The sequence below is a fragment of the Palaemon carinicauda genome, chromosome 28 (genome assembly GCF_036898095.1).
Source record: "Palaemon carinicauda isolate YSFRI2023 chromosome 28, ASM3689809v2, whole genome shotgun sequence".
Classification (NCBI taxonomy): domain Eukaryota; kingdom Metazoa; phylum Arthropoda; class Malacostraca; order Decapoda; family Palaemonidae; genus Palaemon; species Palaemon carinicauda.
Window position 1 is genome coordinate 28935249 of NC_090752.1, and position 19621 is coordinate 28954869.

The 19621-nt window shown below is 40.9% G+C and overlaps 1 protein-coding gene across 1 annotated transcript in view; it reads right to left on the reverse strand.

The window, feature by feature from the left end:
- The window catches only part of PolrMT (mitochondrial RNA polymerase), a 229510-nt gene that overhangs the window by 101938 nt on the left and 107951 nt on the right, over positions 1 to 19621 (reverse strand). The window contains 3 exon segments of the mRNA XM_068351814.1: positions 8078 to 8264; positions 16082 to 16258; positions 17963 to 18103. Of these exon segments, the coding sequence (XP_068207915.1) occupies positions 8078 to 8264; positions 16082 to 16258; positions 17963 to 18103 (505 nt within the window).

The window sequence follows — 19621 nt, forward strand, 5'->3', positions numbered from 1 at the left end:
ATCAACCCAGGGACAAAAAGTAAAAGAGGCCGTAAACTCCTGTCCCACCTGTCTACAGTATTGAGATGGCCAGGGAACCTGATCCTTAATCCTAGGGGACGCGGTGGAGCAACGTGGTATAGCCTAACCCTATGCATTGGTGCCAATGGGATGAAATACGGGGCTGTTCTTTAGTCCCACAAAGTTGCCGGGGTAGCTACAACCCTTCAGTATCATGCATTGGCCACACATGTCCCACTTGGCAACTAATGTAGCCGGACACCCCAGTCCTTGCGCAGAGATTTACACGAGGTAATGGCTCCAGGCTCGTGCATGCAACCTCAGGGGTCTAAAATACAAGAAAATGGTTCAGCGGTAAGGACAAATGGAGAAGAACCTCCAAACTCCAATGGGGTCTGGAAAACACTGGGGGAATCCTACACGCCACCAGAAACTGAAAAGCCCGTCAATGTGGTTCCGAGGGCTTCATGCTTATAACACATATTCCCAAGTGAGCACAGATGTGGCAGTAGCAGGCAAACTCAATGAGCTTATGGAAGAAGGAAAGCTCTCTTCTTCCCGCTAAAAGCACACACCTGACACTGTATGGGAAGCCACGACCTACACTAAGTACACGGGAATGATTGCAAACAATCATACCCGCAGTAAGAAGCATAGAGAATGTGTATCTACAGACCACTAAACAAAAGCCAAATGTAATGCCCATCCCTGCTCCAAGTCTTTCTTTACAATCATCTCAATCAATAGCCTGCATTCACTTCCTGAAAGAAAATGGAAATGAAAAGTTTGATTAAGGCCACACCAGTACGTCTGTACTCATCAAGGCAGAAAGCATAAGTGAAATATTTAAATAGGTGGGTGCATCTACTCACCCTCACTCCCACCTGTTGCTTAACTGACTCATTAAACAATTCAATGGACATAACGCTCGTGCTGAAAACCCATTACCTACTTACAGGACGATTGTTTTATATTTCGTGTAGGAATAAATCATACTTTGGTGGCCATTATCATAATGCAGGTGATAGAGGAATTTACTAGGATATACCATTTGTTGCACAATATCTCTGATCACTTTCCAATTTCTTTGGATCTGTTTTATTTCAATTCTCAAGCATTTATAAACAAATCATATGAGCCAGCGCTGAATCAAGAATTGTCCAATTGTGGTCTGGTTTAACTATTTTCCAACAACTACAGGCCAAAAGCTTTTAAGGACTAAACCTTCAAACAAGCATAATAATCCAACCCCAGAATATAGTGTGTGCAGGCACCCCTTGTAATCTTTGTTTCCTCAACCATGCACTCTGTTATAATATGTTATTTTGATAAAATAAATTTTTGAATATACTTACCCGGTGATTATAATAGCTGCAACTCTGTTGCTCGACAGAAAAACTCTACGGAAAAATTCGCCAGCGATCGCTACACAGGTAGGGGGTGTACTCAACAGCGCCATCTGTCGTTCAGATACCCAGTACTCATTGTAAACAAAGAACTCAATTTTCTCCTCGGTCCACTGCGTCTCTATTGGGGAGGAAGGGAGGGTCCTTTAATTTATAATCACCGGGTAAGTATATTCAAAAATTTATTTTATTATCAAAATAACATTTTTCAATATTTAACTTAGCCGGTGATTATAATAGCTGATTCACACCCAGGGGGGTGGGTAGAGACCAGCAAAATATGTTTACATCATATGAGCTAAGAATTTTTATTTCATTTTAGAAGTTATCAAAATAACAAAAACAAAATAAATAAGTACCTGGTAAGGAAGTCGACTTGAACAATTACTCTGCCTTTTTAAGTACGTCTTCCTTACGGAGCCTCGCGATCCTCTTAGGATGCTGAGCGACCCCTAGGATCTGAAGTATCAAGGGTTGCAACCCATACAACAGGACCTCATCAAAACCTCTAATCTAGGCGCTTCTCAAGAAATGACTTTGACCACCCGCCAAATCAACCAGGATGTGAAAGGCTTCTTAGCCTTCCGGACAACCCAAAAACAACAATAAAAACATTTCAAGAGAAAGATTAAAAAGGTTATGGAATTAGGGAATTGTAGTGGTTGAGCCCTCACCCACTACTGCACTCGCTGCTACGAATGGTCCCAGAGTGTAGCAGTTCTCGTAAAGAGACTGGACATCCTTAAGATAAAAAGACGCGAACACTGACTTGCTTCTCCAATAGGTTGCGTCTATTATACTTCGCAGAGATCTATTTCGTTTAAAGGCCACGGAAGTTGCGACAGCTCTAACTTCGTGTGTCCTTACCTTCAGCAAAGCTTGGTCTTCCTCATTCAGATGGGAATGAGCTTCTCGTATTAACAGTCTGATAAAATAGGATAAAGCATTCTTTGGGGCAAAGATGGTTTCTTAACTGAACACCATAAAGCTTCAGACGGGCCTCGTAAAGGTTTAGTTCGTTTTAAATAGAACTTAAGAGCTCTTACAGGGCATAAGACTCTTTCTAGTTCATTTCCAACCATATACGATAAGCTTGGAATATCGAACGATTTTGGCCAAGGTCGAGAAGGCAGCTCGTTTATGGCTAGAAAACCAAGTTGTAGAGAACATGTAGCCGTTTCAGATGAGAATCCGATGTTCTTGCTGAAGGCATGAATCTCACTGACTCTTTTAGCTGTGGCTAAGCATACCAGGAAAAGTGTCTTTAAGGTGAGATCTTTCAGGGAGGCTGATTGTAGCGGTTCGAACCTGTCTGACATAAGGAATCTTAGTACCACGTCTAAATTCCAACCAGGTGTAACCAAACGACGCTCCTTCGTGGTCTCAAAAGACTTAAGGAGGTCCTGTAGATCTTTATTGTTGGAAAGATCTAAGCCTCTGTGACGGAAGACTGATGCCAACAAGCTTCTGTAACCCTTGATAGTGGGAGCTGAAAGAGATCGTTCTTTCCTCAGATATAAGAGGAAGTCAGCAATATGAGTTACAGAGGTACTGGTCGAGGATACGGATACTGACTTGCACCAGTTTCGGAAGATTTCCCACTTCGATTGGTAGACTCTAAGGGTGGATGTTCTCCTTGCTCTAGCAATCGCTCTGGCTGCCTCCTTCGAAAAGCCTCTAGCTCTCGATAGTCTTTCGATAGTCTGAAGGCAGTCAGACGAAGAGCGTGGAGGCCTTGGTGTACCTTCTTTACGTGTGGCTGACGTAGAAGGTCCACCCTTAGGGGAAGTGTTCTGGGAACGTCTACTAGCCATCGAAGTACCTCGGTGAACCATTCTCTCGCGGGCCAGAGGGGAGCAACTAGCGTCAACCTTGTCCCTTCGTGAGAGGCGAACTTCTGCAGTACCTTGTTGACAATCTTGAACGGAGGGAATGCATATAGATCTAGATGTGACCAATCTAGGAGAAAGGCATCTATATGAACTGCTGCTGGGTCCGGGATTGGTGAGCAAAATATTGGGAGCCTCTTGGTCATCGAGGTTGCGAAGAGATCTATGGTTGGCTGGCCCCAGGTGGCCCAAAGTCTCTTGCATACATCCTTGTGGAGGGTCCATTCTGTTGGAATTATTTGTCCCTTCCGACTGAGACAATCTGCCATGACATTCAAGTTGCCTTGGATGAACCTCGTTACTAGTGATATGTTTAGACCTTTTGACCAGGTGAGGAGGTCCCTTGCGATCTCGTACAACGTCAGATAGTAGGTCCCTCCTTGCTTGGAGATGTACGCCAAAGCCGTGGTGTTGTCCGAGTTCACCTCCACCACTTTGCCTTGAAGGAGAGACCTGAAGCTTTTCCAGGCCAGACGTACTGCTAGTAGCTCCTTGCAGTTGATATGCATTGTCCTTTGACTCGAGTTCCATATTCCCGAGCATTCCCGACCGTCTAATGTCGCACCCCAGCCTACTTCCGATGCGTCCGAGAAGAGAACGTGGTTGGGAGTCTGAACAGCTAGGGGAAGACCCTCTCTTAGGTTGATATTGTCCTTTCACCAAGTCAGACAAGACTTTATCTTTTCGGAAACCGGGATCGAGACCGCTTCTAGCGTCTTGTCCTTTTTCCAGTGAAAAGCTAGATGGTATTGAAGAGGACGGAGGTGTAGTCTTCCTAGTGACACAAATTGTTCCACGGATGACAGCGTCCCTACCAGACTCATCCACAGCCTGACTGAGCAGTGTTCCTTCTTCAGCATCTTCTGGATGGATAGCAGGGCTTGATCTATTCTGGGGGCTGATCGTCTTGTTGTTCAGCAACGTCCTCATCAGAGGGTTCCTCATCCGAAAACTGATGAGGAAACGGCAACGGAGTGGGCAACGTCTGGCTCGCTGAGTCCGGTCGCACTGGTGGATGCGTGACGGAGCCGGACGCAATATCATGGAACTGCTGCACAGTCTGTGAACTGTCAACAACCATGGGTGCGCGAGGAAGCACAGCGTCAACCCGAGACTGTCTAGACCGTCTGGGTGGTGCAGTCAACACCCTACCGGGTTGCTGAGGCTGACGCACTGCGTCAAAACAAGTCACCTCTGCTGGTTGTTGAACGTCCTGAACGTCAACAACCACCTCCGAGCGTCGCTTAACGTCAACGTGCGGCTGGCAACCCACACTGGGTCGCATCGGTGGAGGAACCACCTCCACTGGCAGACGCGAGTAAGTTACCTCAGCGTCAACAGGGCGCACAACCGACCGGTTGGAAGGTTGTTGGCCAGAAGGTTCGGTAGCAACCTTCTCCGCATTTAAGTCCTCTATCAAGGAAACAAGCTTGGACTGCATGTCTTGCAGCAAAGCCCATTTAGGGTCTACGGGAGCAGGTGTGGCAACAGACGGGGTTAGCGACTAAGGCGGAACCGTTTACCATCCCTGGAAGCCTTGTTATGCGTGACATAATTGTACAGCAAAACTTCAAAGGCTCGAAAACAGCTGTGAAGTTGACCAGTAAACAACTTGGAGCGTCTCCTGGCTAGGCGCCAGGGAGAGTCTACCAGAATTGAGAAGTCTATCTGGGCAGAGGCATGAACTCCCAAGCCGAGAACTTCTCTCGTGTCATATCAGACTCTCGCTCTATAAACCAGTTTAAAAGAAGGGAAAGCAAAGGCTGTATCCCCCAAACTCCTCCTGGTGAAAAACCAGTCGCCTAGCCAACGTAACGCTCTCTAGGAGAGCGAGAAAGCACTAGCTTAAAAACAACGGCTTCGAAGTAGCTAGGCCTAGTGTAAGCTCTGACGTTTAGGCGAACGAGGAGCAGCAGTTACAAAAAGATCCGGACGAAGGTCCTTAAAAAAAATCATCATGATTTAATTAAAGTCCATAGGAGGCTAAGCAGCTTTAGGCTCCTCTCCATCTGACAGAGTCCTCAAGGGAATATCAGTAGGAGGGAGAACAGCAACTTCCTCATCTACAGGAACCTTGTCCGATAAAAGCTGAGTCTCAAGCAAGGGAGAGACCTACCGTGGTGGCAATGCTTTACAAGCAGAGTCCACACTCACTGGTGCATTAGTAGCGGACCAGAACGCAACGTCATGTAACTGCTTGACAGTCTGTGAACTGTCAACAACTGAACTGTCAACCACAACAGGTGCATGAGGACGCACAGCGTCCACTCGAGACTGCTTTGACTGCCTAGACTGAGCAGTCAAAACAACTCTAGAATGCGGAGGTTGACGCACAGCGTCAAAACAAGTCAACTCCGATTGTTAGTGAACGTCTTGAACGTCAACAGGAGTATCAGCAAGTGGCCTAACGTCCAAATGCGGCTGAAAAACCACACGAGACCGCATCGAGTGTGGTTCTAAACAACCTGACTGACGTGACTAAGCTACGCCAACGTCAACAGTAAGCACAAAGGAACATTAGGTTGGCTGAAAGCCAGGATATCGATGAGATAAACGGCTAGACTCAACGGACTAATCGGTAGAATAGTCTTCCATAAGGGAGGCAAGCATATACTGCATGTCTTGCCATACAACCCATTAAGGATCAACGGAAATGGTTGTGGTAAGAGACGAGGGTAACGTCTGTAACCGCAACACTTTGCCTACAAAAAAAGACTCTCGGAGTCTGTGTTACGCTTTTGTTAGGCGGCGAGCAGTTATCCGATGACTGCAAAGGGTCAGAGCTGTCCTAATGGTTGTAACCAGGACGCTGGACCTGTCCTGAAAGGACTGACTTTCGCTTAAGGGCTTCGAAACCTTGTGACAGGTTTCTTATGCGAAAAGCCTTCGGATGACGAGGAGAAACAACGTCTCTCTCGTGTTATGGTAGGGGAGATCTTGGTAAGATACACACGATACCATAGAGGGAAAAACGTCTGTTCGTTGGTCAAGGCCTCTCGAACCCATAAGTCGTTTGACATTACTTCTCCCCTGGGCTTGGGAGCATGTAAGAGGTCCCGGACTAGGTGAACGACAGGCACGAACAGACGAACCCTCGGACGCAACACTGTAACACTTTGCGCCTCGGACGCAACACTGTAACACTTTGCGCATATCACTTTATCACTTCGATTTTCTGTTTTGCACTTATTTCTACCTGAAACACGCAATTCTACCCTTCATTAAAAGGTAGTAATTGCAAAATCAGTCGTATAATGCAAGCTCATTAATACCAGCAAAAAACAGAAAACATATTTTAAGATAAAAAAATCAGTGGCTGGGAAAGAGACTAAACACTAGTTCATATAACTACGTTTTCAATCTCTCACCGCACATAGCCTGGGGACGAGAATAAAAACCTAAAAACGTTTTATCCTTCCTCCCCGTACAGCGACTAGGGACACGAGTAACACGAGAACAACGTTACCCGCTTGAACGGAACGTTTTCTCTCCTCTCTCTCCCTCCGTCTCTATCTCTCTCTCTCTTTCTCTCTTGATTTCGCACCTAAGAGAAGAGCCCAATTATATTTCGTCAAAAAAAACATGTTATTTGACTAAAGGAAAAAACTGAAAGGTTTTTCAATAAAAAGTTCCTTTAAATTAGAATTTAAAACATTTAAGCTAAGAAAGAATGAACAAAACGTCAGAATCGATTTACTCTTACTGCAAAGTGAAACCGTGATACACTCTCTCTCTATCGTAACGATAGAGCGCATGTTGAACGTCCTGAACGTCAACAACTGCGTAGCATAAAAAAAAACTAAACGTTAGTTCATCTTTGAAAACAGTACGAAGACTATCAAAGAAATTCTTTCATAAAATATTACATTTAAAAAGTTTTAAATCCTTAGCTCTTTAAAAGCTAATTACGATATAAAGGGCTCAACGTTGATTAACTTCGGTTTCCAAGTTAGGACCGCCTACTCTCAGGAAAGGTCTATATAAACAAAACATTAAAATTTATTTTTATATGTTTATAATAAATGGAAAGTTAATCGAAGAGGCCTAATAAAGGCGGAGAGATATAAAATATATAACGTGATAAGAATTACTAAAAGCCTAAACACACTTCCGTCTAAGGGAAGGGTCGGCCATTTAAAAGTGAAAGAAAGTCCATACTCTCTTTGTCACCATAATTAAATCTATCCAAAACGAGTTCAAGATTTAAGATGAAGATAAAACACCTGCATAGCGAAAGCTCAAAACTAGAATAAAGTACTTCACCAATTAGTTGTGAAAAAACTCCAGTTTAGCAACAGCGAATAAGAGCGTCTTGTCGATAGCTCGACAGAGAGAAAATTGAGTTCTTTGTTTACAATGAGTACTGGGTATCTGAACGACAGATGGCACTGTTGAGTACACCCCCTACCTGTGTAGCGATCGCTGGCGAATTTTTCCGTAGAGTTTTTCTGTCGAGCAACAGAGTTGCAGCTATTATAATCAACGGCTAAGTTAAATATTGAAAAAATGGAATTACTCATACATCATCATATTTCATAAACTTCAAGGTTAATCATTTCTATTGTTTTGAGACCTACCTATACACAAGTTCTCCAGTACTGTATATTCTAATTCAAAATTTTTCTACAATTACATTTTTTAACATCACGTATAAAACCAGCAAATCCTTCTATCATACTTTAGATAGAAAACAAGAATAAAAGCTCATCTATTAAAAAACATCAAACGTGCTTTCTTCACGATCCTAAATAGCCTTATATTATTCTGTGCAGTTGAACTTACCTCCATGATGGTCTTCCAGCATCCATAATCCCAGCTTTTTATAAATAATTTTCAATTTATTTAGTGCTCCAGTTTCTTTTTTGTGGTTTATCAAAAATCTCTGATACACTTTCTCACCCATTCCTCTGTATAGGTTATATCTTGAAAGAGAATAAGCTTCAGACCCACTGGCAAAGTGATATATTTCCTGTTTAAAAGATATTATCATTAAAAAAAATTGAAAAACTTCTAAACAAATCACATTTACTACATCTAAACATAAAAAGTTTAAGGCATAGAGAAATCCATTAAATTGCCTAGTTCAAAATGATCTAATTAATCATCCTAATACCCTTTAGCTCACACTTCAAATGTAAGGCTATCCCCTATTATCTGCAGATGTTACATAATTGAAATACATTCAAATTCGAAAAATATAGGGATTTGTATCCACTTACATAACAATAATAGATCCCCTATTTCCCTATACAGTACTGTACAGGTATACCTCACCCTACATCGGTGATTAATTCCAGGAGAGGCGACAAAGTGAAAAATGACTGAAGTTTAATTTACTTTTCTTCGAATTTACTTGTCACTAGGCTAAACCACAAATGACCAGTCCCAGTTCTGTATTTATTCAGAAATGGAATTTGATTAATATATGGTTAATATGAATCTACTTATTTTAAGCTTACAAAAAAATAAGATGTAGTTTTTAACCCTCAGGTGATTCGATGACAAAATAACGCGTAAATATATTCATTGCCATAAGTGATCTAATGGCATGAATTTTGCATCATCTGTAACTTATTTTCAGGGGAAATTCGGCATAAATATACGCATCGCTCAAGAAAACGAAACTCACACCCTGAGGTTACAGATGGTCGAGGGACACGTGGAACCTAAAAGAAAATGTGTAGCAGCAGCACATGCACCACAGACTTATGTTGTTCTTCCACTTCATCTCAGTGCTTGACCCAATATGGTGACATTTTCTGCCACTCGTGAGAATTTTCTTTTTCTTTGAAAATATGCGTTTTTTTTTTTTTTTTTTTTTTTTGTGACTAGTGCATTATAAGGATGTGAAAACATTGAAGGGCGAGTATACAGACATGAGAATTAAAAATTTTCTTAGATATGAAAAAGATTTACCCAAAATGGGTCTTCCTCAGTGCTCATGGACACCATTTTTGTTTTGTACATCGTTTGTGCCTCGTGTTGTACATTTCTTTGATAGAATTAGTGCTTGATATTGTCTATTGCTTGATATTGTCTATAAGTGTTTGTAGATTGATTTTGAATACTTGAAAACCCATTATTCTATCATTTTGTGTACAGAAATTGCCAAATTATGAATACTTCTTTTGTTGTTTGTGATGTATTTGTTTTCATTTTTTTGTCTGTCTTGTTTGCCTCTATATTTTGTTGAATTGTGTTATCAATTGCTTAGAAATACAAGCACAGTCACTGTGAGGGGTGTGAGACTAATTTTTTCTTTTAACATGAAAAAAAATACCTATTTAGACTTTGCTTTGTCTCCAATATGACCTATTTTTTTCAATGTACCTTTTTGCATCTTCTTATGCCGTGACATTTCCTGAATTTAAGGTTAATTTCATTTCAACTGCATTAAAAATCATTAGATGTTGCCCGGTAGATATAAAGATGAAAAAGTCCAAGAGAAGCTAGAGAAAGAGTAAGCACCCGACTATAACTTTTGGAATGAATGGTTGCGTACGTGTGTGTATGTACTGTATGTGCATATAAGTGCGAGTAAAATTGTGCTTGTGTAAGAATCATGTTACATTTATTATTTTATGTTTGAGTTATGTATTAATATTTCTGTTATTTTTTTTTAGTTATTTACTGTATACCATTTGAATAGGTACCATTTGCATGTTTATTTTTATATACTGTATGTACAAATTTATTATTTGACAATGATACAATATTAATAACAAACAGATTTACCGTATAAACGTTCTTTGTATTAAGCTTCATGTTTTTTTTTTATCAAACTACCACCTTCAATTGCTCAAAATTTTATGGGAACACATTGATATTATCTTACAAATCTATAGAGAAATTATTCAGCTTTCTATTGTAGATTTAATTATTTCAATAGCATAACTGGTTACCAAGTTATGACAGAAAATCTAAACATATTTTTGGGCTCAAGCCATGACGTCCTGATGGAAGGTTCCTTCAGTAGCTTCCTGAGGGTATATATGACCACAGTAGATATTCCCAGAGAATTAAACTAAAGGTTTCACAGAATTCTAACTTCTGGCGAGAGTACCCATAAGGTTTCCCTTTAGGATATCGTATACTGGATGGCTCAAATTTGCGTTTAGGTATCAGACCCCACCAAACCTTGAGGCTCTGATTTACCCTTGCAGCTTCACTAAGAACACAGTTCACCATATCCTCCGGGAACAGGTCAGGACCCCAAATTGGTGCTTTGATAAGCTTATTAGGCTCATGCCTAATAGAAGCTTCAGACAAGACGTGCTTCCGGCATCTACGTCTGGCTACTGCAAAATCGTATGCGTCACATAGCAACGTATGCAGCAACGACTTTGTCAAGATTTTAAATAGTGGCTCCTCTTCGTATACCAGGGAAGACATTTCCGCCATTGTGGCTGAGTTGATGGACCTACTCAGCTTCATGCGAGCATCAAATTCGAATTTTATCAGGGAATCCGGGAGCCTGGGTAGCTGTTCGCTGAATTGTGTAGAAGCACAGTCAGCGTTCAATTTCCCCGTAGTAAACGTTGCTGGAGCATCAATCCAGCAATCGTGATCCCCCGGATATAGGAGAGAAGTCAGGTCTGTTTCCCGTAACTGGGGCATCGTCTTGTCTTTGATTGCTGCTTGTAGAGCAAGGTCCACTATTTTCGTGGTGCAAGGCATTGGAGTTTGTCCCTCCACTACAAACATTGTATATGAGCTTTTATGGGGTGTCAGCATGGTGTTAACACACTCCCACTCATTCAAAGTCCGGACCCAGGCGGACTGTGCTTGTTCCTTAGGGTAGATAACAGTTTCCTTAGGAACCTTATCTAGCCTTACTAGCGCTTCCTATGTCAAGCGCGCAAACCCGGGGAAGAGGAACTGAAGTCCCGGCGGATAGAATTCATAATCCTCCACCGGCCGGGTGCTACATCCTTCGATAGTCAACATGCCATCCTTAAAGGGGGCATGTAAAGCCAATCGCCAGGGATTGCTTTTCACGAATGCCGGGAGTTTAGAGGCGTCCGGGATTACATACTGCTGTTGTTGAGGCAGTCCGGATCGCAAGAGATTCTCTATTAGACTCTCCTGGTTTTGCAGTCTCTGTGCCAGGGTGTCTACAGACTGCAGACGATCAACTAAGGATCCAATCTGAGATTGGACTATGCTGCCCATCTGCTCCATTAACTGGCTCGAAAAAACCGCCGGATCAAAGGGTACATCCGGGGTCTTAGCTCTCGAGCTGCTCCTGGCTCTCGACCCATGGTGAGAGGAAGTAGCTACTGCCGAGTCCTTCAATACCTTAGCGGATAAAGAAGACTTGGATGGTCTTGGCAGCTTGGAAGACTTAGTTGATTTGGGTAAGGTCTTTTTTAGTTGTTCAACTTTTGGGATTACTGGGCATGGCCTGACCCCAGCCATGTTCTTCTCAGCAAACCCTTGGAAGGAAGTTAGAGAAGAAGAAGACCGTGACGGGCTAGGAATGGGTATCCTGCCTCACTTACCTCCCTACCTTGTTCTGCGTCGTCCAGAACCATCGGCTCCAGGTCCAAGTTGATGGCTGCTACATCCTCCAGGACCGTTTCTCCGAGTCCCTCCAGCTCCTCCGGCAAAATCAGAGTATCATCCCTGATATTGGCTATGATAGGTTCCGCCACTTCCTTGGCTACCGCCGCCGAAATATTGGCATTGGGGTAGATCAAACTACACATTTCTTCAGACAGGACGTATGGTTTCTTAGCCTTCACATTCCTGGCGAACCCACCGACCCAGATCTTGAGGGTCGACAAGGCGGAACTCTTGGCGGTCTGAGGAGTCTGAAAGAGAAAGTTTTGTTACTAATATTACGGGCAAACCCGCCGTCTAAGATATATAATAAATAATCCCCTTTAAACTCTATCAACTTATACTCAAAGTAATTATTAGAAGGTCCGACGGGGATACCTACCGAATCTGCAGTTAACTTAGAGACCAGCCCGTAGCAAATCTCCCACCCGTCCGGGTGCCACACCAGTAAATCGTCCACCTGGACAGCACACGGAGCATGAGGTCGGCAGACCTCATGCCCACAAGCTTGCTGCAAAACAGCCGCACAAGCTGTCATCTGGCATCGTACTACCTGTAATTAAAATGATACATGAGTATCCTAATAGGATTACCGGAGGCTCCGGGTTCTTAAAATTAAACTAAACCGAAGTAGAATATCCGGGTGGATGTAAATATCATGATACTAATTTATGATCATTCATTGTTATTATTATTGTCGTAAATGAGGTTATATTATCCCGCCAGTGCCGGGAATGTAAAAAGTTAACAATTGTTAAGTCAAATAAAATACCTCCCGTTGGCTCCGGGGAGCCAACTGAGTATGACCCAAGTGTCTTGAACGCCTACCAAGGTAGGGGCGTCCCGAAATAAGGAGGTTAGGGAGGGAGGAGTTCTATGACTCCCGCCAGCCCCGGGTACCTTCCTGAGGAACAGCGACAATAATAGTAAAATATTCAAATTTTACTACTAATTCTATTGACAAAATATAAATATGAAAATTCTTCCGTGATTACTTCGTCTTAATCGTATAGATAGCCTACACACAGAAACACGGTAAAGCTAACGATAAAAATCGTATTGTAGGCTAACTCTAGTATATCATAAGTGAATGAAAAAACAACGAAGAAAATCACGCCGGAAGAATACCTAATACGCAACCCGTAATCCTCCCGGCCCGCCTACCTGAAAACTTTAAATCAATCAATCAATCTCGGCCCGCCCGGGGGCCAGCCGAAGCGGCCAGGAGAGAGCACGGCTTACGACAACCCGTAGCATGAGAGCGTACTCGACCATATTACAAATCAGCTGTTCTCCGCTTAATCTCTATAGAGAGTGAGTCATGTGGTACCCCGGGAGAGGGATGAGGAGAAGCGTACTCCACCTAGGTGGGTAGCTAGCGGGAACCAGCCAAGAGCGTGGCTCATGGCGATCAAGTGGACCTGTAACCGGCCATTTGTGACAACCCTCCGAGAAACAGTAGCTCCACGTGATCCACACAATCGTAACGTAACAGAATGACCATAAAATATATAATAACGATTAAATAATGAAACAAATAATATATATAGGTTATGATGGCAAGCAAAAAGAGAAATTAATGAGAATATTTGGGCAAGAGAGGAACATAGGGAGTAACACGTGAATGTAAATTGCGTTTAGCCTAGCTCTCCAAAGTCGGGTAGCTACCGACCTGGTCGGGAAGACTGCAACACTAACTGTTAGAAATACCCAATCGGGTAAAATACCGATTTGGGACGATAAATTGACAAGGATAATATCCTGTGAACCTGAGGTTCCTCTTTATCATAACCTTAACTAAAGGACCTATCTCTTATATATAAGAATGGTAACCAACTTACACTAATAAGAGTTAAACTAATCCTTAGAGTTAAAAATACTCAAAACACCAGGACTCGGGCTGGTGTAGGCTACCTTCCAAGGTCGTACACGGCCCGGTCAGGTAGCCATGCGAGCCCATAACCTAAATAGAAGTTGTAATGAAAAGCATCGCATAATTGCAAAATGGCAATGAGCAGGTGCGATGTAAAGGATCAAAACGAAATACAATTAGTATGAGGAACTAATTGCCAGTCATCAAGTAAACAAAAGCTCTCGGAGGTAGCGACATCAAAATGGCTGACAGGGAGCGGTAATCTCCGACTCCCGAAACTTAAACACCTAAGTAATTGAGTGTATCGGATATCGCTACTTCCAGAACCTCAAAACTGATAGTTTTAATACTCAACTTGGTGGTAGAAGCTTTTAAAAGATCCGACATCTTGCGCAAAACACCAAATCACAAAAATCAAAAGGCACGCGTGCATTCTCCAAAGATGCTATGAAAGGAGTGAAGGGGATCGCGTGGGTGGAGGTAGTAGTAGTAGCGATCAGTAGTGGAATGTAGAACGGCACCTCGTAGTAACGGGGGAATTTGAAGAGGAGAGATCTAAATGGCACGAGACCTCTGACAGTGGTTTTCACGCCCCAGTTACTATACCGACACCTTATATAGGTGAGCGAGCTGGGTTTATCCCTAGCATTCCAATGCAACCTTTTCTCTGGTAATATACTGTATAGCAGAAATATACCTTAGAAATGATGCTAAAGGAGCATTTCACGGAGCGGCACAGGTGGAGCCCAGAAACATGCAAATACACAAATTAAACATGCAATTATGGGTTATATAAAAATATATGCGAGTCGCATATCTCGTATACAGCTACCGACCAGGGACCGGTGCCTCATAGCGAAGGGGTTAAAAATGTAGCGAAGGGGTTAGGAAAAGTATAAGTTTATTTTGTGTGTAGTATCTAACTGACAGCTTTCAAGAAAACAATCATTTGTAAAATCTGTTCCATGTGAGAGAGAGAGAGAGAGAGAGAGAGAGAGAGAGAGAGAGAGAGAGAGAGAGAGAGAGAGAGAGAGAGAGAGAACCTTCTTCTATGTTTGGGTTCCCCCAGGTCTCTCAGTGTGAGGCACCTCGCATATCCACCAGAGAGTTGCTAATGCATTTTCCAGTCTTGGATGGTTTGGGATGCATCTTAGGTATTTATCGAGCTTATACTTAAACACATCTACTCTCACTCCTGAGAGAGAGAGAGAGAGAGAGAGAGAGAGAGAGAGAGAGAGAGAGAGAGAGAGAGAGAGAGAGAGAGAGAGAGATTCATATGACAACTAATAATAATAGCTATACAAGAAATATGTGAAAACTATGATTTCAATAACAAATTGGTACTAACGTAATTTTGAATTTGTATTGAATGAGTTAAGAAATTATATAGACGATATTCTTTGTTATTCGTATGTGTGCATACACTCGATTAAGTCTTGAGATCAGCTGATCACATCCAAAAATAAAAGGAAGTAGTTTTTGATTATTAAAATGCACTAGAAATTGAGAAATTAAAAACAAAAATGCTTTAATAAAGCAAAATTAACTTTTTAAAAATCATGGTTTTTTAGAATGTGTATGCCTAAAGTAATCTGGATTTCAATTTCGTGTGAATTTCGAATGGCGCTGTGACGACAACGCCAAACAGTAAATATTGGAACTCCCACGGAAAACAACTTAAGTTCTTAAAGAACGCTAAATAAGATGACAACAACAACAATCACAGATATGTTCATATTTCGTTCTCTAAGATCTATGATGATCATGGTATTAACATTTATTGTAAATATACATATTTCAATATGATTTTATACTTTTATTTCTATTTATTATAAAGTAACATGATTCACCTGATTTTAATGGTTTTTTAGTCTTATTAAAAGTTCACATCAGTAATGGACTGATATAAAATGGCCTAATAAATTCTTTATTTTTCCACTTTTTTTTTACAAAAGACGTATGATAATAAATTACTTAATATCAAAACAATGTAACCCGAGGTATACCTGCATAAAAGACACTATAAAAATGAATAAAGATACCACACTACATTATTACTCATTATTACTTAACCATTATAATCAGCACAAAAGCTGTTAAAATTATTCAACTTAGCATAATACATCATTTCTTTATCATTATAAAGGGCAAAACAGCTGTCAAAGTTATCAAACTTAGCAGATAACATCATGAATTTGACATTATAATTGGTTTAAAAGTTGTTAAAATTATTAAACATAGCAGAGAAAATAATCACTTCACCATTTCAAATGATATAAAATTTGAAGAGAATATAAGACCTATCAATCTGTATCATTATAACAGAAAAAACCTGCCATCACTTTTCATACCTGCATCATGATGTTAACAAACTCTTTTGGTGAAAGACACACCAAATAGGGATACAAGCTCATCTCCTTGCTGCGTTGATTACTTGTGAAACTCTTTTTCATTGCATCCACCTTCAATGTAAAGTTTGTATGCAAAGCCTCTCTCCACCTGGCTTCCCATCGTGCTAACTTCTCTCTCTGGGAAAAGAAATTGAAAATTTTCAGAAATCTTCTAAATACATTGATTATTTTCCTTAAATTTACTTCCACCTGGCTTCTACCTGTGAATCTTCAGGAAATTATTTTTGTTGAGGGAATGAAAAATAATTATCATTAACAAAAGCAGTAGTTAAAAATTTATGGTGAAGTTATATAGAGCAAATAATATATACTGTATAATCAAATCTTCCTTTAGGTTTCATAATATCTTATGAAGCAATGAGTCCAATGCTGAAATTAAAAGACCAGATGATTTGCTTCTGAAGCCAATTGCAAATTCTTTGCCATTTCATGAATATGCTTATTAAATCTTAGCACAAGCAGCACCATTAAGTAAGAGTGTGGTCTTAAATAAATAATCCTTAATGTCTAAGTCAAAGGGTCATAAAGAAACAAACCTTCTTCATAAACATGTAATTTCAGTTGGCTATTAGGTTTTGCAAAATCCATACCCCATATCACTGAATATTTACATACAGCAAAAGACTTCAAAACAAGGTCACCATCCAACCTTGTACAGTAATACCTTGAGATACGAATGCACTAAGATACAATTTTTTCAAGTATGATGATACATTGTATCTATATTTACGCCCTAAGATACGACGATTTTTTTGAGATGCAACTTCAAACACCACACGACGCCATCGGTAGGTGGCAGAGTATTTGTTCGGCTACCCGAGTCAATCCAAAGGCTCACTTGGCACCCGAGGTTACCCAAACTTCTTTCCAGAGTGTGTTCTTGTATGTTTTCCTTTATTTTATCAACATTTACTATGTGAACCATGGGTACTAAGTCTAAGGATAAGGATGGTGATAAGAAAAAAACAAGAAAATTATCTCAATAGAAATAAAGCATGAGATAATAGGACAGCATGAACGAAGTGTGAGAATCTGTGATTTGGCCGTTGAATTTGGCCGCAACACGTCCACCATATCCACCATTCTCAAACAAAAGGACGCAGCCTTCTAAAGGCGTAAATATTCTGTCAACGTAGCATTCTGATTTTCATAGTGAGATGGAGTGCCTACTTTTGATATGGATAAAGGAAAAGGGACTGGCTGGTGACTCAGTTACAGAAACTATAATTTCTGAAAAGACTGTTGCCATCTTCAATGACCTAAATGGGATGCAGCTGAGAAGGGAGGAGAGTCATCACAAGGTGTGTGTGTGGTAGCCTTGCTTCTCTCCCTCCCTCCTCCTTGCCTGCATCCCGTACGCTAGCACTCGCCTAGGCGGTGAGTACAACTCTATTTTTTTATTGTTTTAATTAACATTTATTATTATAAATAAATTTCCGCATCATTAGTTTTGTATCTATCTTTCTTTAGTGATAGATGAGTGTAATTTAAGCATAATCTGAGCTTGTTTTGAGTACATTTCTTACCCTTAGAATGGATTAATTCTGCTTCCTTTAATTCAAATGGAAAAAATTATTTTGATACAATTTTTTTAAGATACATCGGTGGTCATGGAACGAACAAAATTCGTTCTCAAGGTATTACCGTAATATATTCCCTGAAACAAGCATAACAAACTCTTACCAGCTATATAAAACAAGAAGTTATACTAAGCCAAAATGCCTATGTCTTAAGTATATGTTTTCTACTTTATGGTTACCTATTCAATCCCTCAATTATTCATAATCATTGCATTCCAACTAGGAAAGTTTAAGAACTTACAAACATTAGGATTTCAGGAGTTTCTTCTTTCCTTTCTATACTGGCAATGGTGATTTCTCCATTCAGCTCGCGAGAGAACTGTTCTTCAAACCACATATTGAGTTCTTGTTCTGTAGCTAAACCAGAAAGTGGTGGTCTGACCTATAATTAGAAAAGAACGTAACACGAATGATAATAAAATCTTTTTGAAAAGTTTCTCTACTTTTTAACATAGCATTCAACTACTGTTATATGAAATTTTTCTTTATATTTTTACATATGCTGTATCCTTAGAATTAAAAAATACTGTAATTTAAATAAAATGACAAATTTGTAAATTATTTGTATTGTTTCTAACCATACAAACCTGTAGCTCTTTAATATGGAGATACATTTCGGCAACAGCTGAAAATAGCCGTAAAACTTTTGAGTAAGGTGTTACTCCCCTCCAACAACACAAACCACTTTGCAACTGCAGGTAAGAATTAGAGGGGGTACGTGACAGTGGGCCCGTATGTGTAAAGACCTTCTGGTTTGTATGGTTAGGAAAAATAAAAATTATTTCCAAATTTTTCATTTGTTCCCACACCAAATACAAACCTCTCATCTCTTTACTATGGTGACTCATGCTTATGTGGGTGGAAGTACAAAACCAACTGTCTGATCCCTGACCCGGAGTGTGACTCTTATGCTTTGTATGAACTGTGGAAGAGTACACCCTATCACCTCACTAACTCTCAATGAGAAATAATGGCCTAAGCGACTGAGCAAAGGTGTGACAACTAAGCAAAGCAACTCGTCAAGGTGAGACTTCACTTGGATATGCTTTTCTTACCTGGACGTTACCAGACCCCCACCCTGCTGGGAGAACAGGGACATGAAAATATATATGCATATATTAGGATACACTAGAGATGATGATAACCACCTACAGTAGGAGGGGGTCAACTTGCAGAGTTCCTTTGTTTGGTCAAGTCCCAAGGGAGCGGAGAATGAGAGGTGAATAGCCAGTCCTTTGCCAATCATACTAGATTTACAGCCGGGTAACATCTGCCCTCCTCCAACTGCTACTGGTTCTATTAGAGAGCTGAGGTGTTATTGATCATGTTATATGCATCCACCACATGAACTATGGAGAATGTGACGAAGCTCCTGTAAGTTACGTCTCGCAGGTAGTGGGCGTTGAAAGTAGACTGACACCCGCCTTTAAGACCTGCGTCACATTGAAGTTATTTTAAACGCCAGGGACGTGTTAATGACTCTGAGATTATAAGTTCTAGGTCTACAGTCAAGAGAAAGCTAGTCCACTTGGAGGGCTCGTTAAATGACTTTCCTGATCCAGGAAGATTTTGAATTCCTTGTAACCATCCTCTTGACTTTACCTGGGGTGGGAAACAATCAATTGATCTATGGTTGAACTCAAGCACTTCGTTTAATGTATTTTCTCAGAGGCCTCACAGGGCACAATAGCAGTTAATCAGGATCATTTGTCACAGTACGGAGACCCTCAATCCGTAAGGGGCCAAATCTAGGATCTGCTATAGCCAGATTTTGAGTCTTGGCAATAAACTTAAGGACAAAGACAGACAGACAGACCGTGTAGCTTGCTGACTTTCTTTTTATTATTATTATTATTACTATCCAAGCTACAACCCTAATTGAAAAAGCAAGATGCTATAA